At 34.4% G+C, this 24,240-nt stretch overlaps 3 protein-coding genes across 3 annotated transcripts; all 3 read left to right on the top strand.

Moving 5' to 3' along the window:
• The first annotated feature begins 1,893 nt into the window (after window positions 1–1,893).
• On the top strand, window positions 1,894–3,721 carry LOC106657378 (nuclear speckle splicing regulatory protein 1). The gene is made up of 2 exons (XM_014378880.2): window positions 1,894–2,225; window positions 2,446–3,721. The coding sequence occupies exons 1-2, from the start codon at window positions 2,212–2,214 to the stop codon at window positions 3,638–3,640; spliced, it is 1,209 nt and encodes a 402-aa protein (XP_014234366.1). The 5' UTR covers window positions 1,894–2,211; the 3' UTR covers window positions 3,641–3,721.
• Window positions 3,722–3,828: 107 nt separating this feature from the next.
• On the top strand, window positions 3,829–6,398 carry LOC106657379 (HMG box-containing protein 4-like). The gene is made up of 5 exons (XM_014378881.1): window positions 3,829–4,597; window positions 4,785–5,332; window positions 5,422–5,497; window positions 5,583–5,723; window positions 5,795–6,398. Exons 1-5 carry the CDS (start codon window positions 4,561–4,563, stop codon window positions 6,199–6,201), a joined length of 1,209 nt encoding a protein of 402 aa, XP_014234367.1. The 5' UTR covers window positions 3,829–4,560; the 3' UTR covers window positions 6,202–6,398.
• A 1,264-nt stretch (window positions 6,399–7,662) lies between these two features.
• LOC106657377 (carbohydrate-responsive element-binding protein) lies at window positions 7,663–24,180 on the top strand. The gene is made up of 17 exons (XM_023463629.1): window positions 7,663–8,326; window positions 11,285–11,748; window positions 16,801–16,907; window positions 17,696–17,769; window positions 17,851–17,973; window positions 18,057–18,255; window positions 18,335–18,430; window positions 19,689–19,967; window positions 20,127–20,196; window positions 20,276–20,792; window positions 21,259–21,462; window positions 21,553–21,718; window positions 21,832–22,058; window positions 22,150–22,619; window positions 22,701–22,824; window positions 22,934–23,063; window positions 23,143–24,180. The coding sequence occupies exons 2-17, from the start codon at window positions 11,309–11,311 to the stop codon at window positions 23,277–23,279; spliced, it is 3,363 nt and encodes a 1,120-aa protein (XP_023319397.1). The 5' UTR covers window positions 7,663–8,326; window positions 11,285–11,308; the 3' UTR covers window positions 23,280–24,180.
• Window positions 24,181–24,240: the final 60 nt, after the last annotated feature.

Below are 24,240 nucleotides of genomic sequence, written 5' to 3'. Positions count from 1 at the left end.
TATGTATTATTATCAGAATTAGTGTTATTAACAAATGTCTAATTTGTTCCCGATTTTACCAACCAAAGATGTTCGTACTGTGAAGTTTTTTGTTTGAGGGTAGCTAAAGAATCGTAAGTAAGATTAAAACCGGGAATTAATAAAAGTCAAATCAAGTCAAATTGATTGGTTGATGACTGAAGATTATTTCGATTGCAAGTCAAAAATGAGTACTTCTGCAACTAAATTTTCAACTTCCTTTATAGGACTCTAATTTAAAAATCTCAATTTCGCCACTACTTTTAGAATCTAGTGTTATAATAATAATTTAAGCAACGGGCGAGGAGTGTGTCGTGACTGGTCTTTGGCTCGTGCTGACCCCTCGTTTTGCAGAAAAAGCATATCCACACTCGTTATATAGAGTACTAGGGTAAACCTGTTAGTTTTCGGACACTTAAAAAAAGTTCCTATTATAATCGATTAGGGAAGTTTACTCAGCAAATTTAAAAATTTTGTAATACAAAATGGTTTAGCAAATTTTCTGCTTTTCTAATGCATATATTTATTTTGTCGAAAATTGATTTTAATTATTATTTTAAGAGCAATTTCTATAAAAAAAACCGAAAAGTTTAGTTTTTGGACACTCTTAAAACAAACTTTAAAATCAATTGGAATTTTGCGTGCAATGAAAATGTAAATATAAAAACTAAAATAATGTATTATGTTAAATACAATAAAAAATTTGTAGCGCCATTTTCAAGGTTTAGCTAGTAAGCAAGTGTTAAGGTATCGCCAGGTAAGCTTTAATAGACTAGCGCGTAAGCGGCTATATATTACTATTAAAGAGTGGTTTTTTGTATAAAACGGGTCGAAACTCTTGTTTCGTCAGATACTATTAATTGGTAATTTTGATACTTTTCAAAATGTTATGTGTATCAATCATTTTTATAACAGTTAACATGTTATTAACGTAGCGGTTTTTATTACATTAGAAAATGTCATAGGATAGAGTATACTAAAACAGTGGGAAATATCCCTAGAATGTTTCACCAAAGTTTTCGAATGTTAAGCTGATGATTTAGGGAGCCATGTTTATACGGCAAGAATGGAAATAAACACTATTATCATGGTGTCCGATAACTGAGGCTTTTTTCCGTTTCGTAGGTGCGTATTAATATATTTTGCACCTAGGGTAAATAGTATACTCAACTCGTATGGAGTAGGTGTTCCAACTCATTGCGTAATCTACTATTTATTTCAATTCCCATTGAAACTTATTTAATAAAAATTAAAGTAATGAATAACAGTCTTAAGAATTTGTTTTATTCGTTGGTATTTACTCAATATATACAACACTACTCTGGCAAATGTTGATTTTTAGAAGACTTTTGATTTAGTAATTTGCACGGGTTTGTAATAAACATTTTTCGATATTCTCATTGAGCATAGCTGATAATTTTTAAAAATAAATGTTTTAAATCAAAAAGTATTAATTAAGGGGTGCAGCATAATAATAAAAAAATATTTATGTTGAACGTTAGCTCTGTTATCGGTAACAGTTTTAGAAAATAGTTGATAAAAAATGTTGCTTGACATATGCAAATTTAAAAAACTAATTTTTTTTTATCAATTTTGTTATATTGAATAAAATAATGTACCCCTATAATATGAGCACTAAAACTCAAAATTAAATGCAAAACCCAAACATTTTGCCCTGACTATTGGGAAGTGTATGATACCGCAGCGCCTCTCAGTATTCAATGTAAGTGATCCATAAGAACTAGAGGGTCGGATAGGGTAAAATCAGCCAGTATTTCTCTAGTTCTTATGGAAATTAACATTGAATTCATAGAGGCGCTGCGGTATCCTATACTTTCCAATACCTGCGTGCGTTCTATTTGCCTGATCCATCTGACATATCGCCAACCTTGAAAAGTTGAGATGACGCTAGCCGCACTACGCCTAACGCCAGTAGAGATGCACTCGGATAATAATTTTTAATCTTAAAATTGGTACAATTGTTGCGCACTGTGCACGCAGTTCCACCAAAATCAGACAGATATGCGCATATCAATTACCAATGCAGGCTTCATTATAATACGTGTTTACTGTTTATACACCTTGCCCAATTTTAGCTACGGCTTCGTCTGCTTAATGTTTACTGTCGATACTTTTTCTTGCTGACACTGACAGCATTAGTCGTAGCAATAAATAAGCACAAAAATTATCAACATGGCTGGTAAAAAGTAAGTAAAGCTGTACTTAAAATTTTTCACTTTAAATTATGACCTTTATATATAAAAATTTAAAAAGTTTACATCAGAGTGTAACTCATTTTGATTTCTGAAGATTTGAAAATTTACTATAACCTAGAAACTTTCAATGCATTAATAGAAGTAAATTCCATCTTTTTTATTGAAAATAATCATTTTCCAGCTGTTATTTAAATTAATTTTAATTTTTCAGATATGGTTTAATTTTGCCTAAAGCAAAAGCTGCTTTATCAGCTCCCAAAGTAGGAAATGTTTTTGGAAATGATGATGATTCAGACGCAGAAGATGGATCTCAATCGGTTAAAAAAGCACTGAGAGGTGAAAATGAAAAAAATAAGATGAAGACAAAACATCATATACAGTTACAAAAGGCTTTACAAGTTGATCCAACAATTTTTCAATATGATGAAGTTTATGATGAAATAGAAAAAGCAAAAGAAGAAGAAAAAGCACATTATAAAGTTGACAACAAACCTAAGTATATACAAAACTTACTTAAAAGTGCAGAACTGAGGAAAAAAGAACAGGAGCTGAGAAAAGATAGGATAATTCAAAAAGAAATTGAAGCAGAAGATAATATGTTCCCAGACAAAGAAAGATTTGTAACATCTAGTTACAAAGCTAAATTGGAAGAAAGCAAAAAATTTCAAGAAGATTTGGACTATAAAGACAAGTTAGAAGCTATAGCTGATGTAAGTAAACAAAAAGATATGACAGGATTTTATAGACATTTATATAGACAAACTGTAGTTAGAAATGAAGCAGATTTGGGAATTCTTCCAAAAATTAAGGAAGATAGCAAAAAACAGCTAAACAAAACAAAACTTCAATTTGAAATTGACAAAGATGATCCAATACCTTCTGACTCAAATTCTGAGGATGATAGTGATTTTAATGATAAAAATAGCAAAGTAAATGTTAAAAAATCAACTACTTCACAGTTGAAACAAAAAAGACAATATAGAAAAAGAGGAGCATCAAAATCAGAATCAGAAGATGACCATGAAACTGATAGTACAAAAGCAGTAAATGAATCAAATGAAACTGATAGTTCAGAAATTCACTATAAAAAACCAAAACTAAACGATGATAGCATATCAAATGCGAATGAAGATAAACAAACTGAAAGGGACACTACACAAAGTGATGAAAAACCAAAAGATAGCTCCAAAAATAAAGAGAATGAAAAATCAGAAACTATTTCAAACAAATTGGAAGACAATCCAGAAGCAATTGTTGAGAAGCCTAAAATAATAGAAAAAAAGATAAAGATTGATATATGGAAAAAAAGATGTGTAGGACCCGCTTTTGAAGCTGCCTGTCAACGATACTTTGCTAGAAAAGCTGAAAGATTAGCCAACAAGTCTCCTGCAATGACTAGTTCATAATATAAATGATTGGATAATAATCAAATTTTACAATCAAGATTATGTAAATAACTTCAATAAGACTATATTTTTACTAAACAATTGCAGACATTTATTTAATGTTTTTTTAAATCAACTCTCTAACAAAATTTTTTAGTAATATGAAAAAGATTATCAAGGTAATCCTTGCGGTATAAATGAATATTTTTTAAATTTATTAAGTGGAATTTTTTGTATTGATATGCATGAAACTCATGATTAAAATTTTATAAGTACCTTTTCTCACTTCATAATTTTCCATGGAATTTTATTGAAAATGTACGACTTATTACAATATTTGCAATTAAATATCGGCTCTCAATTTAATTTTATCAGTATCCGCAAGGGCGGCGCTATTCATGACTTTTATGCCTATGCAAAAATTTTGCGCGTCTTGGTTTCCCGCCTCGTATCACGGGTGAGACTAGTAACTTGGCGTCGATAGCACAATTTCGTCAACATAAGAATTTGATTGCATTTAGAGTTTGTTAACAGTGTTTTATGTTAAACAGTTACACGATACGTCGATGCCGCAAACTAAATATCACATTGTGCTCGATTGAAAAATTCAATTTTTTCCGCCATATTATGTACCTATTATGTACACGGAAGCTCAACTTTGAGCGCAGCGCGCCGGTTATAATTCGCCTGTACTTTTAATTAAGTTTTTATATGCATAATGATTGATTGATAGATTTTTTCTAGTTATCGATAATTACTCAATGTTACAAAAGTCTTTAAAAACAAGTAAACATTTTGCACTTTGAAATAAAAATGTTTATAATTCTTGACTAACCTACGCAGTTCAAATTACTGCGTTTTAATTTTACAACTCAATTTTCGTTCAAAAGTAATTATAATCATAGCTATTTACACCGACAACTACGATCATTTACGATAAAATGGAAGTTTATATAACGTCTAAACGCGAAGGAAATGGTAAATTCAATATGATAATTAATTTAATAAGAGTAGATATTGCTAAATAACAATATAAAATATTTTTACCTATATTTTATGAATAAATTCCTTTGGTCTAGCATCAATTGATAAATGATGAATTAATTCTGCATAGTTTTGTTATATTTCATGTTGCAAAGAGAAAACCTTGTTTTTCAAATTACAGAATTGGAAGTTACTGGTGTCTCCCGAAGTGGCAGGGTTTGTAAAAAATCATCTAAGCTTATGGACTTTGAATCTTCAAGTAATATAATTGAAACAAAAGTTAAGAGGCCACGATCTCAAACTGATCAAAACAGAAAAAAAAAAATTGATCTACAAACTAAAGTTCGCCCTGACACTCCTGAAGTAACTCAAACTATTCATGTGGCTGAAATTCATCAACCACCATCTTACAAATTAACAATAGCTTCTCCAAATAGAAGTCCTCAAATTTCTTCATCAGCACAAAAAAAAAAGAAAATTGAATCAAGCTCGGATTATGAAACTCAATCGCAATCAACTTTGTCAGGATCTGAAGATGAAAATGATAAAAGTATACAATCTAAAAAATCTGTTAGCAGTACCATCAAAATAGATTCTTTAGATTTGGATATTGATGCTATTGTAAGCGTTCCTAAAAAAACGCAACCGCCTAAAAAACTTGTGAAGACTCCTGCGCCTATCAAAACTATCACTAAAATTAAATGCAAACCAGTGTCACCACCTAAACAAGTAATTTATTCAGTTAAAGATTACTATTAATATATATATATATATTTTTTTTTTTGAATTTACTTATAACTTCCCAAAATTAATTTTAGAAAACTAGATATACTGCTTACATGTTATGGTCAAAAGAAACAAGGCAAAAATTATTACAAGAATATCCTAGTATGGGTAAGAATCTAAATTTTTTCACTGCATTCTAATTCACTCATTAATTTATGCCAAACAAATTAAACAACTTTCTTTGTCATTAAAGATTTCACTGCAATTTCTAAACGTCTTGGAGAACTTTGGGCTACTGTACCTAATAGTGAAAAATATAATTGGAGCAATCGAGCAAAACGCCTATCAGAAAAAAATCAAATCCTACCAACAAAAAAATTTATTTCCAAAACAAGTAAAAATATAATGAATACAAAAAGTCATATACTTTGTCAACTATTCAATATTTTTCTTGTGTATTTTCAGCTCCTGTAAAGTCACCCTTATCAAATTCTTCAAAAAGAAAAAGTGAACATACTCAGATCTCTCCATTAAAACAAATACCTATCAATGATATTATTAAATCTAGAGATGTAATCAAAGATCCTATGAGAGATGTGAAAATCTTCAGAGCAATTGAACTTGAACCAATTGATGTTGCAGCATATTTAAAGTTACTAGGGGAAAGCTTAACTGTGATAGGAGAAAGATTAAAAGAACATAATGGTCAAATAACTGTATCAGGCAGTCTTTCAGTTTTGCTAGATTCTTTATTATGTGCTTTGGGTAGTTTAGTATGTTTAACTCAGCAAGTCCCTGCGACTCGACGTGAAAATAGTCTCTCTTTTACAAAAACATTAGAGAATATAGCTTATATAATGCCTGGATTGTAAATAATTTTTTTCAAAGGAGTTTTGGATTTAATAGTATTATTGAAAATATTTATTTTTATGTGTATCAAATTGACATAAGTACATTTTTATCTAGACATCACTTTCTGTTGATATTAGTGTAGAAAATAAGTTACAAGTTTATTGTGCAATAATAAATAATGTATAGATTGATTTTAAATTAAAGATTTGTGATAAAAGCCCTAAAGTATTTAATGCAACTTATTGATCAATGATTGAATGTTACAATGGGCATTGGACATTTGACATATGGGCAATTAACAGAATAGCGCGATGGGTGGAGTGGTAACGTCCTCTGGCGACTTGCAAGCCTACCAACTAACAGAGCTTTTTGCGTCAGCTGCATTGTTGGTATGAAGTATATTTACTGCAACGACAATCGATTAGCAAGTTCTCTGCGCGCCAATTTTTTAATATCGTATTCTTATCAAAACAAGTATAATATCCCCGCACCATTCTCTCTATTGCCTCAAAAATCACGCGCAATTACTTTTACTGACGCAAATTGTAGATTTGTAATTTATTGGGTCGAAAACGAAGCAAATTTTATTTTGAAGAGAACGCGTACGACATTTACAAGAATTATGCAACTGCATGTTAGATAATCACTTCAAGTTTCTTTTTATGCTGTTCAAATATCTTAATGACAGTACAAAATGTAAGCGCAAAAGTTTCATTTCTCGAGCAGTCACTTGTTTACAGTCGGTTCGGTATACGGCAGCATGAATTATACAGCTGTAATATATTAGTATACTAAGAACTCGAGAGCCAATGACGTAGTTGGTTGCGCTGATGCAGCGTGTAGTGGTGCTACTTCATGAATTACGAATTCTCGGCATGTATGCACTTGTGCAAGTGCGCAGCTGATTGGTTCTGTACGGACTGCGCGTAAGTAACGATTGGATTGGCCATTGCGAACTGCAAAGGAGCATACAAGATAAAAATAATAGCCGCGGTGCAAGTGGTGCAACGTGCATGCCGATGCGAACGAGCGGCATTGGCAAACGATCATCATCGCTGCTGCGGGTCAAACCAATTCTAATGGCGATCAAGTGCCATTCGTCGCGCATAGATTGAAAGTCTCATGCTGTGTCGAATTGGCCAGGCTGACGCTCAAATAGCTGTATGTACACGCACTGCGACTTTTGAGTGGCAGTTGACTTTTTGCGCCTAGGCTCTCTATTTAATAAGCTGCTCCCGAGCGTTTGAAAACTAAAACTCGTGCGCAGGCATGTCATGAGCAAGCAATGCGAATCGCGTGCTGCTCTCGATCGTCGCTCGTCGCATTTATATACATAGAGAAATGATACGGAGAGCTTATATGTAAGCGAAACGAACCGACTATATAGAGGCACTTGCGACCTGTGACGCGGCCTGACGATCGTCGTTAAGTTGCGCCGTCTCTTTCGCGCCGCGCGCGCGACGACGTCCAACTCCACTCGGCAACGCGTCTGTATCAGTACGATACTGTGTTTGCGTGTAATACAATAATGTATATATATATTAATCGTCTGTCTCGCTCCCTCCTACATTCGGAGCGCTGCTCGATCTGCTTGGCTCACTCCACTCGCCTCGCGAGCGCGGCCTGCCTAACTGACTCGTCGTCCGCCCGCTTCGACGATTCAGCGGGCTGCTGCTCGATTGCGGCAGACTACGGCTGGCTGTTTTGCTAAGTCTAGTGTGTTGAGTGTGTATGTACAGCGAATGTCGCGCGAGTTTCTTTCGAGTCGTCGAGTGGCAGTGCGCGCATGGCTTCGACTCTATCGTGCAAATAACCTACAAATAAAAAAATAACAAAAACTGAACTTGGGAGCTTGTCGCAGTGCTGCTGCTATAAGTCTACTACTGTTGTGCTGCCATTCCGCACAGTGCATCGCGCGCGCGAGTGTTTTTGTTATTAGTGTGTTTGTTTCTCGCTACAGAGATTGTTATCGACATGTCGACGTCGTCGTTGTCGTAGCGAGTTTAATGTGATCGTAAGTTGCTGTGTGTTGTTCTGTCGTGAATATTTATTCGTGTATATGTGCACGCCACACCAAGTGCCAACATAGAGGAGGCTAATAAACGAATCTGAGAGTTAATTTTGATGCGATCAAATACGCTTTTGGTGAGTTGAGAGGCCAATGCCTATATAGCATGCACTGCTCTTTCTTCTCTTTTCTTCTTCTTCTTCTTCTCCTTTTCTCTCTATTCGGCTGCTGGCGCTTTGTTAGAAGCTGATCGTGCAGCCAACAAATTATGCGACAATATGTATGTAACACATACTGTAAACTTACGTCTGCTAGAGATTGTAACCACGTTACTTATTATGTGCTGTTCATCAGTTACATTACAATATTATCATAGGTATATATGTGTACACGAAATTGTGAAATAGCCTCCACGATAAAAAACTCCAAGTCCATACGGAATTTTTGATCGCGTACAGTTTGTTCAGTTTATCGGCGCGCGACTGAGAGACGGGCCAAAGTTACTTATCGAATTTCGTCGTATACCATGCAAGCGAGATGAATGTAGAGAAATAAGTTCGCTCATGGAAAACGAGAGTTTTTTGTTGTCCGCTTAGTGTACAGCCTCTCGTGTAGCGTTTAATGCATTTATATTTCATGCAAAACTTGTAGACGCAAAACTCGTGTGTGTGTGTGTGTGTGTGTGTGTGTGTGTGTGTGTGTGTGTGTGTGTGTGTGTGTGTAAATGTGAGATATAATGTACATGGCACAATACACTCGAAGCGTACAGAAACATTGCTACCGCTACATATACTCATCATGTTAATAAAAGAGAGAAAGCCACGATCGAATTTATACGTGCGTTTCTTGTGCTTGATGTAAAGCAATTCGTAGTTATATTTGCGCATTCGATAATGTACCCACGTTTAAAATAAAAAATGAGCTCGATGTTTTGCGGGAAAACTGAAAAAAATGAAAACTTTACTCATAAACGATTTGCGAAGAGAAGAACCCCGAGAATGTGTATGGCATGAGAAATTTCGCTGTGCGTAACGTGAGAATTTTCTGAAAAGATAACGATCTCGATTGTTCGAAATCGAGTTTTCTGCTTGCATATTTACTTCATTTTTCTCAAAAGCTCAAACAGTTTTTATCCTTGGTCACTCCGTTTTTTTTCTGTCTACACGGGCGTAAAGTAAGTGCGAGGAATTCCTCGTCAACGCTTTGTTTATGTTTTTTTTTTAGATTAACATAACCTCGTGGATGTATCGTTTGAATTCCAGTCGCCTCAATTAAATTTTAACAGTTGATTTTTTGATTCATAAGACCTTTCACCGTGCCTTGTGATGCTTAAATTATAAAATTGAAAGATTTTCATCTTCGATCGAACAAAAAGAAACAAACATTACTTCTGCCCATTTTTCTTGAATCACCCAATAAATTGAATTTATACCAAAATACTTTTTTCTGAAAAATGATTAAATTTCTAATGTAACTTTCACTACGGTTATAACCATTAAATTCTTGCCGATACTGGGATTTTAATGAGATGAGAGAAATTTCAATAACTGAATCATCGAGCCGAAAATGAGTCGATAATATAATATATTATAAACGATTCGTCACATACGGTCCAAGAATAAACCTGCTGATCAAACCCCCGCACGATAGTATATAGAAAAGTGCGGGCCAAAATTGCGTGCTCTTGAGAGGAGGAGCACCAAATGCGACATCAAATAACCCGCGAGTCGTAAAAGGTTTTTTCTCTGACCTACAAACATTACCAGCTTTCGCGGCCCTTGTCAAATGTCATTAAAAACCAATGATGATTCCTGGAAACGTTGCACTTTTATAGATAGCGCTTGAAATAGTCGAGCTGGGCTAGCGCTCGACCAACCTCTCTCATGCAGGCTCTTTACAGAATGGCTAACTCACTAAACTTCTCTCTTTATAAATAATGCAAGTTGCACAAGCTCTATTGAGGCACAGCCGGTAATGAGATCCGAGCCCAGCGATGAGCACCGCTGCATTATATGCGTGCATTCGAGATAAAGAGTTCTTAATTGCGCGAGAAATTTATACAGGCGTGGAGGAGATCTGGATCGGTGGAACCCGACTTTAAACCTAGTGCTCGGATATAATTCCAAATGATAAGGCAGACAGATATCAAGAATTAACCATCCATTAGATAGTCTATTACTCGATCGCCTTGTTTTCATTAATCAAATTTCAAAGTAATTCTTTTTTCTTTTCTAAATAAGCATTTTTAAATATTGTGCAACTCAATAATGAAGCCAGTGATTATCTTTCCTAGTTAAGTCTACATAATATGTTTATAGCTAGCCACGTTACCGGGCCCTTCTATACAAGTTTTAAAATGCATTGAGGAGATTCGCTGAGAAAAATGTATCTATGCATTCTTAGCTTTTTAATCGCAATAAGGATCGAGAAAAAAACATAGTTTTATAGTTGATATGCCCCTAAGTGAGGTTGAAAAACAGCCTTGTTCTTTTGCAGTTTGCACAGCCTTTATGTCTTGCCTTAATCGAAACGCGCGCGTCTCAATTGCGCTCAAAGACTTGTTTTCTTCTTAATATATCAAGATGCTTGCTGCGCGCTAGACATCTAACCCATCGATTCTCTTTATTTTTTTCATGCTTTAATCTAACGGAACCTCTCTCGAAGCGATCGTTAGCTCGGTATAAATTATAAGAACCTTAATAATGCATTGAGAGGCTGATTAAATGAATCGCCTCTTGTCTCGAGTTGCTTTTTCAGGAATTTAGATTAAATAATGACTGAACTGATAATAAAGTTGATAGAAGAGGCTATTCAAACGCTACTCACTGTTTCAGGCTCGTCGTGCGCAAGCGCATCTAATGCTTTATCACCAAGCTTAGTCCCGTTTTCGTGCTCGAACAACACTCCATTCTGTAAATTTGAACATATTTAGACATTTTCTCGGCCACTAACTTAGAAATTTGGTATACGAACAAACTTTAAACTTTAATAATTGTTCTCTTGTATAATCTTACAATAGATTTAACAAAATATTTAATCATTACGCGAACCACATATTTTTATAAGTAAAAAGTCAAATGTTTTACCATTTTCAGACGCAATTGTGAGAAGATATTACGATGCAGACGGAGCTAATGTATCGTAAAACGGAATCTTTGACGTCTCAACAGCTGCAACAGCAGAATCTGGCCCTGATGGCGTCGAGCTCTGCACCGTCAAGCACGAGCAGTACGCCGCAGCACCAGGCCCGCGGTATCGCTAGGCGCGATGGTGACAAAAAAAACGGCCGGGACACGCGCGAGACCATCCACTCGGGCCACTTCATGGTCTCGGATTTCGAGGCTGAGGCCCAGGACGACGAGGACGAATTGGCGGTGCCGGTGCCGGAGGAGCAACCAGAGACTCGGCTTGCGATCGTCGCGACCAACGGGGCCCAGCGTTCGTCCATAATTGACGGTCACCTGGTTGTCGGCGTTGCTTCTGTCGACAGTGAGAACAATGCCGTGACGATCGAGACGTCGCTCAACAAACTTTTCCAGTGCATGTCTTTGGCTTATAGGTGAGAGACAATTTTCCTCTTTTTTTTTAATTCGTACGTAGCTCGTCGAGATCACGCTAAAGCTGGGTAGGCATCAATTGTACTTACTGCGTAACGATCATTGCCAGATTATAAGTTGTGCTATAGACGTCGTAAATTAACTTTGGCTAATTTTACAAATTATCGAAATCGTCGAAAAACACAACTGAAATGTTTTAATTTTCCCGTTGAACGCAAATAAAATATTGAATTTGAAACACGAGAAAAAAACATGATGCTTTTTGATCTCGTGTCATATAAACCCTCGGTCTTTGCACAGCTTGATAAAAATCAATTAATGAAAGTGAGGCCTTCCAAAGGTTTGAGCGCTATGAGCTGATGATTGAAGAACCGATCTCGCAACACGCTTTGCTTGCAACATCGATATAGTGCATCCTCTTCTTAAAAACGAGAAAATATTAGTTGATTAAACGCTTGCTCAGAAAAAATTAAAAATTAAAGGACTTGGGTTGGATTTTTGAACTGTACCTAAATATCGCACACAACGAAAATGACGCTTGAACTTGTATTTTAATATCATGAATACAAGAGATAAGTTACTCTGAGGAATGCGAGCACGTACATATACACACACATCACGTGCATGTGTATATTATGCTAGCTAATCGTTTTAAGAAACATGTAACGAATCGTGTTATTTTACGCTGATTTAATATAAAAAATTTATCAATATGGTATATATGCGACACTTTCATATGAATACATCTGAAAAAAATCGACACACGGAAAATTCGTTCAGCGTGTCATGAGGACTAAATTAGTATATTTTGCTCGGCTTCGCCTCGGATGATAGATTACACGTACTCTGAGACTTTCCAGTTTTTCACTCCCTAGGTGCAAATACAATTTTTTGTAAATCCCCCAGCCTAAAGTAACATTTTGGTTTTGCTCAGCGGGAGTAAAATGTTACTTTAGGTTGGGGTGGCACAAAAAATGTATTTGTGATTATATAAAATAAAGTTGGTATACGAAGCAGGACAAATTTTCATCCCGCACACGATAATGTTTTTGGTGATGTAGCAGATAAATTTTTTTTGTGTAAATATTTTTCTCAATGGAGACATAACTTTTTATTATTTTTATCCTTCAATATTTTCGTTGCAAAATGGAAAAAAAATGAAGAAACCCATGAGTAAACGGAGCAGCATCGTATAGCTGTATAAAACTAAATGACAACCGGCAATGCCAGTGAAATTTACCGTACGTTCATATACGTGTCTCGCTCTGCGCCCGCGTATATGCCTAATTGCTCTCATATCGAGCGAACGATTTCAACAACATTCATGAGTACATATCAAAATGATTAGCAATTGCTGTATCATGCGCGTGCAAGTATATATTATACACTTGCAGTCAATACATGCATACGCACATACAATACTGACACTTAGAAAGAGGTTTCAGAAAGAGAGAGAAAGAGAGAGAGGCACGAGAAACGGAGAGGCTCGCTCGTTGAAAACTTGCAGTTGGGAGTACAGTGAATAGAACGAGAGAAGCCAGACGTAAGAGAGAAAGAGAGCGTGCGCAACTAGCATCGAAGGTGTAAAGCAAATAACATTCTTATCTGATAGCCAGACACACATATAAGTAGTTATCTTGCTCGCAGTGACGCCAGATATTGCCTATCTTAATTTTCTTTTCATTGGAAATCTTTGCGTATGTACATATACACACACTCGATTCACATGTATTCGTTCGAGCGACGACTTATCGTTTTATAAAACTTGAGCTCTTGCTGTGCTTTTTCATGCTGTCTATTCCAGCTCTACTTTGGAGGAAAAAATATATATCCACTACGCGTCTCATTTGGAAAGGCTCTCGCAAATACTGCTGTTGAACAATGTTGCCTTCTATGTAAATATATTATACGCACAAGCATGTACGCGCTACGCACGCTCGCGCGCCTTTACATTCCGTGTGCACTGGCTATTGCACAATCTAATTTACACGCGGCCAATGAAAAAGAAAAATTCGATTTATGACCGCTCATAAACGAGTGCAAGCTATTATACAACTGGAACTTGTACATTGAGGTTCGTTAATAAATATTTCTTTCATTTACGTGCTGGAGCCATGCTCGCTCGGCAATCCACAAACTCGCGCTCTTCCATTGCCTTCAATTGACACGAAAAACGAACTTGTGCACAACCTAAATACGCTGCCTAATTTAGCACGATACATAAATCTAAATCAAGTTAGTGATAAGTGAGCGATTTTTTTGCACGTCTTGTTCTTAGAGTGTTTTGAGAATCGAGAATGTTGCCAATCGACTGTCATTGAACAAAAAAAGTATCGCTATCCCGCTACTACTTTTGCTGTGGCTTTTTTTCTACATGTTTGAACACCGTGAATTTCGCATCTTACATAAATTATCGCAATTATGTAAAAAAATTTGGTGCAATATATTCGTATGAATCTTAACCGTGCTATATATATATAACACGCATATATATTACATGCTCGTATATATATTACACTTACCGCAATAAAAAATTTAATTTTTAAGCTTAACTTGGAACTTGAAAGTTTATTCATAAGGGGTTCTAAACGATTTGCATAAATAAGTTGTTTTGCAGCGAAAGCAGTTTTGGTTGCTATGACTTCTAAAAGGGATTTTGTTATTTTTCAGTTGAATTTGTTGTAAATTAGCCCATTTCAACGATTTTTTTCTCAAGCATTAATAGTCGAACTAAATCAATGAAATAATAACGTATTTTTAATCATTTTTTTAATAAAAAATTTGTAGCCTTTTATTTATTTTGTAAAAAATTAATTTTGTCTTGAATTTGATTCTAAAAAAGATTTTTTTTCAAGCTTCATGGGACAGACTTTCAAATATAAGTAAGACAATTTTGAGAAGCGTGCTTCTTTTGTCAAATGTGATATTAAAAGTTTTGGAGATAATCGTTTTTGTTTTGTAAACAAGTTTAAATTTACGTTTACTCAACTCGTTGTTTTCGATCTATCTTTGGAACTTAATTCTATTTCATTTTAAATGATATTTGTAATTGTATTTTTCCATACATTATAATTATAGGAGGCGATTTTCAATACGAATCCTAGAGCCGGAAAAATTTACGTAATGATTTTAGTAAATAAGTTTGAGAGTCCTTTCAATACAGAATATAATTAATGTATTGGATGCGAAGTAAGCACGCTGTAATTCACTCAATAATCAATGCAATATAATTGAGATTAGCGCTTGTTAACGTATAAGCCGTTAAAGACTCAGTACTCACTTCCTGTTTGATTAAAACGCATATTTTATCAGTCCTAGTGCCAGTTGCTCATCGTTTATTATGAAAGTCGCATTTAAATTTTATTGCACCGAGGACAAGAAATTCCACGCGATTATCGTTCGCTAAAAAAACGCGTAAACTGCGATCGAGATTATGCTCTGCATGCAAATATATATTATTTTCAGATAACGAAACTATTTTTATTTTCATGAAAATATTTATGCGAATATTGAAAAAATTGCAGTGTAAGTTTTTTAAAAATATACATCGAGATGAGTCGTATGTTTTTATTTACAATAGACGTACCTATAACTTTGGAATTGCTTATCTGCATGTACTCTATTTATCATGAATAATTTTTCTTTCAATTATTTAGAGACAAACTATCGTGACCATAACGATATCTTTGAATGAACTTATTAAAATTAATTATCAATATGATGTTTAATGTATATGCTGGCAAGGTATCATTCGTACACATGAAACTTGTACACGGGCATTTCTGTACACAAGTAAAATGTGTCCAATATTTGTACACATTTTATTTGTGTACAGAAATGCCCGTGCACAAGTTTCAATAAACATTTGCTGAACTGTACGTAATTCATAGTTTCAACAAAATTTCGAAGTCATTTTCTATACAAAATATTGTTACGAGATAGCTTAAAATGTATTAAAAAATATTTCACGAGGCGCTAAGTAATGTGGAAATCGTAAAGTATTTACTCACCCACACACTATTATCAAAGCACATAAATATTAGGGTATACCCCTTTTCTAAATATTTCGAATAAAAAGAATAGAATAAAAGATATCGCAGGAGCCGAGTGAAAAACTGTTAAATAGTGTCTTTTTGCAGATCTGGGCAAAAGATGGGTGCTGAAATCGAAAATTTTCAGCTCAGAGTAGATCCCTGAAGGCTTTTTTTGCGTTATTTTTTTTGCGCTAGTAAATTATCTTTTGAAAGGTTAAACATATTTTGTTACGTGAGCCTTTACAATGAAATTTGCTGAATAAAGAGATACAAGCTACGAGTCTAGGGGTCTGCTATTTAAAGCTGAAGAATTAAGCATGAAGCAGATGAAAAGTTTTTTTTCTCCCACCGGAAGAGTTCAGGGATCTACTCCGAGCTGAAAATTTTTTATTTCAGCACCCATCTTTTGCACAGATCTGCAAAAAGATACTATCTAACAGTTTTTCACTCGGCTCCTGCGATATCTTTTATTTTATTCTTTTTATTCGAAATATTTAAAAAAGGGGTACACCCTAATAAATATGTCTGTCAATTCAACTGATTAAAAAATTGTTGAAATGTCTCAAAAATTTTTTAAGATTTTTTGGACCGCTTATACCCTTTTCCGAAGCCTACTTTTGACATTTTTTCGAAATTCATACTTATTGCGATTATTTAATTTCAGAATTAGCGAATTCCGTAAAGAAAACTCTCTTGCACTTTTTTGTTCTAGACACTCTATTCTAAGTTAAAAATTGTTGAGATATTCTTGATAATCGTAAAAAATGCCTTTTTCGGGACTCAAAATGCGATAAACGGTCCCCAAAAATATCTATTAAAATTCTGGGAAAATTCTGACGTATCAAACGATATGTATTATATTAGTTCATGCAATTAGTGCATGTACAATAATCATATTGTAAATCATATTAGGCGTGCGAAAAATTTTTCGGGTGGGTTGACAGAAAATCCCTCATAGACATATAAATGAAGCAAAAAGAGTAGCTTATTAATGCCGTGGGACATTTAAATTTGTTTCAGACAGAAGTTGACGTCACCGAAATGGAATCGATTCAAAGGCATACGTCTACGATGGAAAGACAAAATTCGCCTGAACAACTGCATCTGGCGATGCTGGCACATGCAGTGTGAGTCTTTATTCAAATTTTCATCGCATCGATCTGATACAAATATGTGCGTGTATGTATACTTCGGCTGAACCACGTTGTTTTGTTATTGTTCGGTCATTGCTAGTTGCTTTGTGCATTGAATTAGCGCATGAAAACTCGATTCTACATTGTACGCGTGTATAGACTACAGACGGATGTGCGTTTGAATTGCGTCATGAGAGTAAACGTTAGCGTCGATTTGCCCTCAAGCCATCAACTGAGTGAACTTTGCCAATGTCAATTATGTTTTTCAAAACTATTTTTTCATGCTTATTTCTCTGGATTTATACTTATCAGCTTATTACTTTTAGCAGTGTTTTAACAACTACATAATTACCCTAGGAACAGTTTCATTTTAGTTCGAATAAGTTTTTGCATTTATTATTACAGATGACTGTTTATCGAGTTGCTATATGAAAATCGAACAAGTTTACTTTGATATAATTTAAAAAAGCTTTTTTTGAATCGTTGATTAAATAAAAAAAGATTTACACGCACCTCGTTTTTCAGCGAATATATTGTTAATAATTCACATTGCACCTGATCAGCGACTTCGAAGTTGCTATGCTATTAATCTTTTTCTATTAATTTGCTATTAATTTAGTTGCTAGTTAATCTATTAAGTCACTATTTTTATTGACTTACGGCAAGCAAAAATTATTTGTAAAACTTCGAAGCTGGTTGGAGCATTAAAGTTTGGCCATAAAAACATCTATTGAAGAGACATTTTTATTTCAATATTATAGATTTTAACTTTTTATTTACAGTTATTATAAAGAAGAGTAGTCTAGCTTGTCAGTTTGCTTCACCTCTCGACGTAAATACGCATGACAAGCCCGAGGTGAGAAATATGACTCATTAAATTGATCAAAATACAATTTCTGAATGTCCATAAAAATTTTATTTTGAATCCACGATGCAGGCTGTAGTATTAGAGGGTAAATACTGGAAGCGAAAATTGGCCGCAGTCACCGCAGAGTACAAAAAATGGCGCATGTTTTATCGAAATCGAATTTTTGGTTGGCCAAACCGAGATGGAGTCTTGGTACGTATATCGTCGTTACTCTGCACCTAAAAACATTAGTTCATTTACTTTTCGTATCTAAGTATCATTTACTTTCAAAGCAGGAAGCCATGGACACGATGGATTGGGGCGACAGTGGCTGGGAGAACAGCTTGCAAGTCAACAATTTCGGAGGAGGTCCGAATATGATTTCGGATGACAGTATGAACATGATGGTTGACGAAGACTATATGCAGCTCATGACCGATACATTGTTCACAACAATTGGTCAGCCGATATATTTTCCCGATACCCGTGAAATCGGTAAATGTTTTATGCATATTTTACACCTTCGTCGTTTAACTTTTATCTCATCGATTTCTCTATTCTTTGTGCATTATAGCCCGCGGCGTGGGTTTAGCCGATCTCATTCAACCAAGTTTGGGTCCACTGCAGCCAACTCTCGACGACTTCATTAACGTATTGGAACCTCTTCAAGGTAATTAAAAATTAAAATCAACTAAACTCAACTCAACTATCAATTAATTACTTTTTATAAACTAATTTACAAATAATAAGAGTTAAACCCACTTCTAAGTAAAAAAAAACTCTCACTTTTCAATCAATTGTTTTTAATTTAACAACATTTTGTATGGATTTTCTAGCATTTGCAAGTTTAAAAATATATTCTTTGCAATAGCAGACAAGTAAATAAAATATAAAACTGATAAATAAAAACAAAAATTTGCAAATGTCAATAAACTTTAAAACATACTAAAATTTTAAAATTCATATAATATTGTTGTGAGTTATATAGGTTTAGATTTTAAATGTTTTTTTTTCCTTATTCAATTTCGAAATTTATGTTGTGGTCTGGATATTTGCATTGTTCTTATCCATTTTATTCTATTAAATGTCAATTATTTGAAATTGAATGTCTGAAATGAATATACAAATCTTTCATAAAAATTATTAATAACAGAGCATCTAAAGCGTGTAATGGAGCCAAAATTCAGTGCATTGTATTTTGATGGTTCAATCAGGTTAACTAGTTTTTTACCCGAAGTAGTGAAAACTAGGAGATTTTTAGAGGAAATTTATTATAGTGTTTACAATTTAAGAAATACATGATTGAAGGGCGTTGCAAAATTAAATATGTATCGACCAGCTATGATCAATTAAGAAAAAATTTTAAATTAGCCCACCCTTTTTTCCTATGTACTTTTGATATAAACTCGTTATATTTGTTTTTTCACAATTTGTTTGTACGCTACCTAAAAGCGTTACCAATTATTTGGTACCAAAATCCATGTTAATTATTAGAAGTCAATTTCATGAATAGTCGGTAAAGGCTTCAATGGATTCCCCGAGCTGTATCCAATACATATGTTCTGCTAAAATTTATCTAAAATTGTACGATAAATATTTCTTTGTGAACCATTTTGATTGTTTCACTGAATTCTCAATTTAAGACAAGCGGGTTCAAACTTTATTTCAAGCAGCAGTCTATACTCAGGCTGTGATCTGGATACAGCATCCAGAAGGTTTATTTTTGTTACTTTATACTACATAATAGCACGATAATACCTAGTTCAATCTATTATTTTTCGATACATCGAGCATAAATTAACATTTGCGTATAAAAAAAAAATCGGAAACTCGCGTAAATTTACTCTGAGAATGAAAAAATGCATGAACAACACTAATGATAAACACACTCGTAGTCGGTGATAGTCAAGAAACGAGCGTTTTTACAGAATACTTGACTTCAAAAATACCTATGCAACCCGAAGATGACGTCTATGGTCAAGGTGCCGCCTCACTCACTGCAACCTCTTACCCTGAGATCGACCTCCTGTCTTCGATGAACCAAGTCCCATCTGTTAGTCTGAGCGGCGGGACAGTTTCGTCGAGTGCCGTTTCGCCAATCTTGTCTATAGCTACGACTAATCAGCATCAGCCACCGTCCATGCAAACCGACGAAAGCGTTGCCTTGCAAAATCTACAGTACACCGCCAAGATGTACACACAAGCTCATCAACAACAGCAACTTCAGCAACAACTACAACAACAACAACAACAACAACAACAACAACAACAACAACAACAACAACAACAACAACAACACCAACAACAACAACACCAACAACAACAACAACAACAACAACAACAACAACAACAACAACAACAACAACAACAACAACAACAACAACAACAGTTACAACAAATGCAACAGCAAAATAGTTCACTTTTCAGTAATAATTCGTAAGTTTTTATCGAACCTTTGTTCATGAACTTGACCACAATTTTTGTTATATAGAAACTTAACAAATGATTATTTCAGAAATCTAAATCAAAACTTCAACATAACTTCCCAAAATTTTGAACATCAACAAGTACAGAAACAGCAGGCACTACCCATGATAAGGGAAAAATCACAGCGACAAAGTAGAGGACATATGCGTGCTTCGAAATTAAATGCACATCAGCAGACCCGACAACAGTCGCAACAGTCGACCTATCAATTAATTTCACAACCCCAACCACAACAATTGGCGTACCAAAGAGATTTCAGATCTCTGGATCTTCAGAGCACGAGTCTTGGGCTTGATTCTAATCAGCTGCAATTAGTCATGACTGAGGCAAACTCTCAAACGCTAATGAATTCGTCAGAACCGATTTTTTCGACTGCACAGGCACACGATCTAGGTTCTTCGTACACTGAGCCACCACAAGTCAAACAGATGAAGCAAGATATTTCTCATAAACCTTATACAAAAAGAAATCCTCCTGGATACAAATTTTCCCCGCCTACCGGTTCGTTCGATGCTCAACAATGCAAGTTTACTAGTAATTTGAGGGTAAGGATGTAAACTGTTTTTCACTTTTTGAATTATCAAATACTTGAAAATGTTATTAATTTTGAAATGATAGAACCATTTTTGAATTTACTTGTTGTATATCGATAAATGGACGTTGCCTGTAACTAACTAATTATAAAAGTCTCTAAATGATGGTCAAAATAACTCACATATATGTACAGTAGGGGCACAATGATTCGGTAACGAATGTATACGGTCTTAAATGTACATTCGTTACCGAATCATTGTGCCCCTACTGTATATATCTATGCAATGGGTTCATGTACACGCGGACAAGGGTATTATGGGTCATTTGAACCACAGATAGACTTTTTTAATTAAAATTTGTAACTTTAAAAACCTAACACTCTACATTTTATACCGTACTTTAATTAATCTTTAATGATGTTAGCCAAGAAAAGTGCGTGTTTGTAAAATAATATTATAAATGAATTGTTTATTGCAGCCAACAATGCCAGCAACACAAATGCAGCAGCAGCAGTCAGTGGTCACGCGTACGAGTCAACAAACGCCGCAGTCGCACATTCTCATACAACCAAACAACGCAATGGATTACAGAGTGTCAACTTTTCAATCGCCAAAATTGTTACCCAGACCTCCGAATAGCCAAGTTGTCGAGGCTCCAGAAGAGGTGTTTGCCGTGCCAAAAGTAAGGGTAATTATATTCACCTCAACTAGTTTAATCGCTTTATTTAAATACGAGAATTTATTTTTGAAATCCTATATAATATTTTCACAGTATCAAAAAATATCAAAGAATCGATCTCGAAGCAGTTCGTTAAATGTGATAAAAAATGCTCCGAAAAACGTGGCCATAGTTCAACCAGGACCCTTGATAGCAACAGTAAGTGACCCGACTTTGAATGTTAACAGCAACACCCTACTCACACAGTTACTGAGTAAAAGTAAGTAACTAATATTTAAAAATATATTCACTTTATCACTAAAAGATACGTAAGTTATATTTATTATTTTATAAATTGTTTCAAACTAATTTTTTTATTACAATTGAATTCAGATCCAGGAAATTTATATGCAGTAACATCTGCTCATCCCAGTCCCGATCAACGTCCTACCAGCCAAAATCAGTCCGTAATTGGTGCAAAACATATACTGCCAGTATCGACGACAAACGTAACTGCTAGAACCCAGAACATTATCAATGCACCCCATCATATCAACACATCGACTACTCTACAACCAATACACACAATTACCAGTGTTCATGACCAGACGCAACAGCAGGTAATTAACTAAATAATAATTGAAATCTTGTTTGAATTCTGTTTTGAATCACTAGTAAAAAACGTTCGATAATTTCCAAACATTGCTACAGACTAATTCAAACCAAGCTATGCTCGTTACAACCAACCTTCAAAGTCCAAGCCAAAGCGGTAGCAACCCGAATTCGCCTAATGATAGTAGTTCCAATGCACCTGGAGCTGTGCATAGTCCGCAAAGTCTGAGTTTAAGTCCATTGCATAGCCCTATGAACGTGGGAAGCCCTCTATCACCGAGTCGAAATTATGTTAGAGGGGAGTCGGAGCGTGGTCAGTACAGGGAACAACGACGTGTTGGACACATTCATGCCGAGCAAAAAAGACGATGCAATATTAAAAATGGCTTCGATACTCTTTATAATCTAATACCACAGCTCAATAGTAATCCAAATACTAAAATGAGCAAGGCAGCTATGTTGCAGAAAGGTGCTGATTATATCAGGACGCTTCGGAGTGAGCGACATATTATTAGGACGGAAGTGAATGATATGAAATTAAAGCTGGAATCTTTGAATCAAGAAATTGCGTACGTCGTAATAGAATTCTAAAATGTTTTACTATAATGTCAACATTGATTTTTAAATATTTTCTTCATAATTTCATTTAGATGTGTTCACAACAAGTTACCTGCTGAAGGAGCTCCAGTTACGAGTCAAAGGTCTATTAAAATGAAAGAAATGTTCGATGAATATGTCAAACTCAAGACGCACGATAATTGGAAGTTTTGGATTGTATCCTTTGCTCTTAATAATTTAAAATTTTATCATTTTGATACTTCATTAAAATTTGAAAATGTAAAAAAAAATTCAATGTAACTATTTTCCTAAGCTTTTTATATAGTTCAGTGTATGTATTCAGCCGTTATTTGATTCTTTCAATGCATCGGTTTCAACGACTAGTATGGATGACTTATGCGAAACTACCAAAAAATGGGCCGGTGATAAATGTTCATTAGCGATGCTTAGACCAGGTGAGATAAGGATTGTTCGTTTTTTTATATAGCTCCGTCCATGCATTTGTAAATATTACAACTTTTTTTCATACTTTAGCTCTCCTAATGGAATTGAGGGATTTGTCAAAAAGAACTAACGTTGTTTATGATGCAACAAGTCTTGCTGAAGCAGCTATTGCAGCAGTCGGCAAACTTGATAATCCGAATCCTCGAAACGATTCAATGCAAGGTTGAATTGTACGTTATATTTTTGTAACTTCAAAAAGTCATTCTCTCAGCCTGATATGAAGCTGAAAAAAACAGTTACCGCAGATTATTTATTATTTCAGAAAATTTTGATGGAAAACTTTGGAGACTGCATGTGCGTTACAGTATGTGTCAAATTGATACATTTTTGTGGTTTCGTTAAATGCTGGATGCAAAACATGCAATTTCTTATGTATCGACGTTCACTTACTTATAAGTGTCAATCGTATTAGAATTATAAAAGTACAAATGTAAAGACATTTCTTGAAAGCGTATAATTAATAATCTATCTCAATTTTTGTGTCATTTGTTAATTCTCAAAATTAATTGAGCAAATGTTGAATGAGAATGATCATTGATTTTGTATAATAATATTTGCTAAATTTTACTGTAAATTGCAACTGACTACAACATTTGAAAAGATAAAAATATTTTGACATTCCAATGAGAAGCTTGACAACTTTTTATAAGCATTGCAAATTTGTTAATTTTCTATTTGATTACCACGCTGCTATATGTTTGAAAATAAATTTACAAAAATAAATTTTAATTTCAATGCACATAACGAAATGAAGTGATCAATATTATTGTTTTATGAAATTATGATATCCCAGAAATATTTTATTATTAAAAGTATAAATGACAACAATTTTTTAATAAATTCAACATGGTAGGATTGTAATATTGCAATGAATGTCCGAAGATTCGCATAAATAATGAGTTTTAAAAGATAAAAATGATAAATTTTGCATTTTCATGTAAAAAATTTATGATAAAGATTTAAATAGGTGAAGGAGTATTATTTGCAAATGTTACTTAGATACAATTCTATTTAAAAATCTAATGCGGCCTGCAAAAAATTATTTTTGATATGTTTAACGCAACGTCAAAAATTATAAACTATATATAAAAATGTTATTTTATATTTATTATAAATATTATATCATAT

The sequence above is a fragment of the Trichogramma pretiosum genome, unplaced genomic scaffold, assembly GCF_000599845.2.
Source record: "Trichogramma pretiosum strain Unisexual culture from Peru unplaced genomic scaffold, Tpre_2.0 scaffold81, whole genome shotgun sequence".
NCBI lineage: Eukaryota > Metazoa > Arthropoda > Insecta > Hymenoptera > Trichogrammatidae > Trichogramma > Trichogramma pretiosum.
The sequence above is the reverse complement of the archived record's forward strand: the minus strand, read 5'-3'. Positions and strand labels throughout refer to the sequence as shown.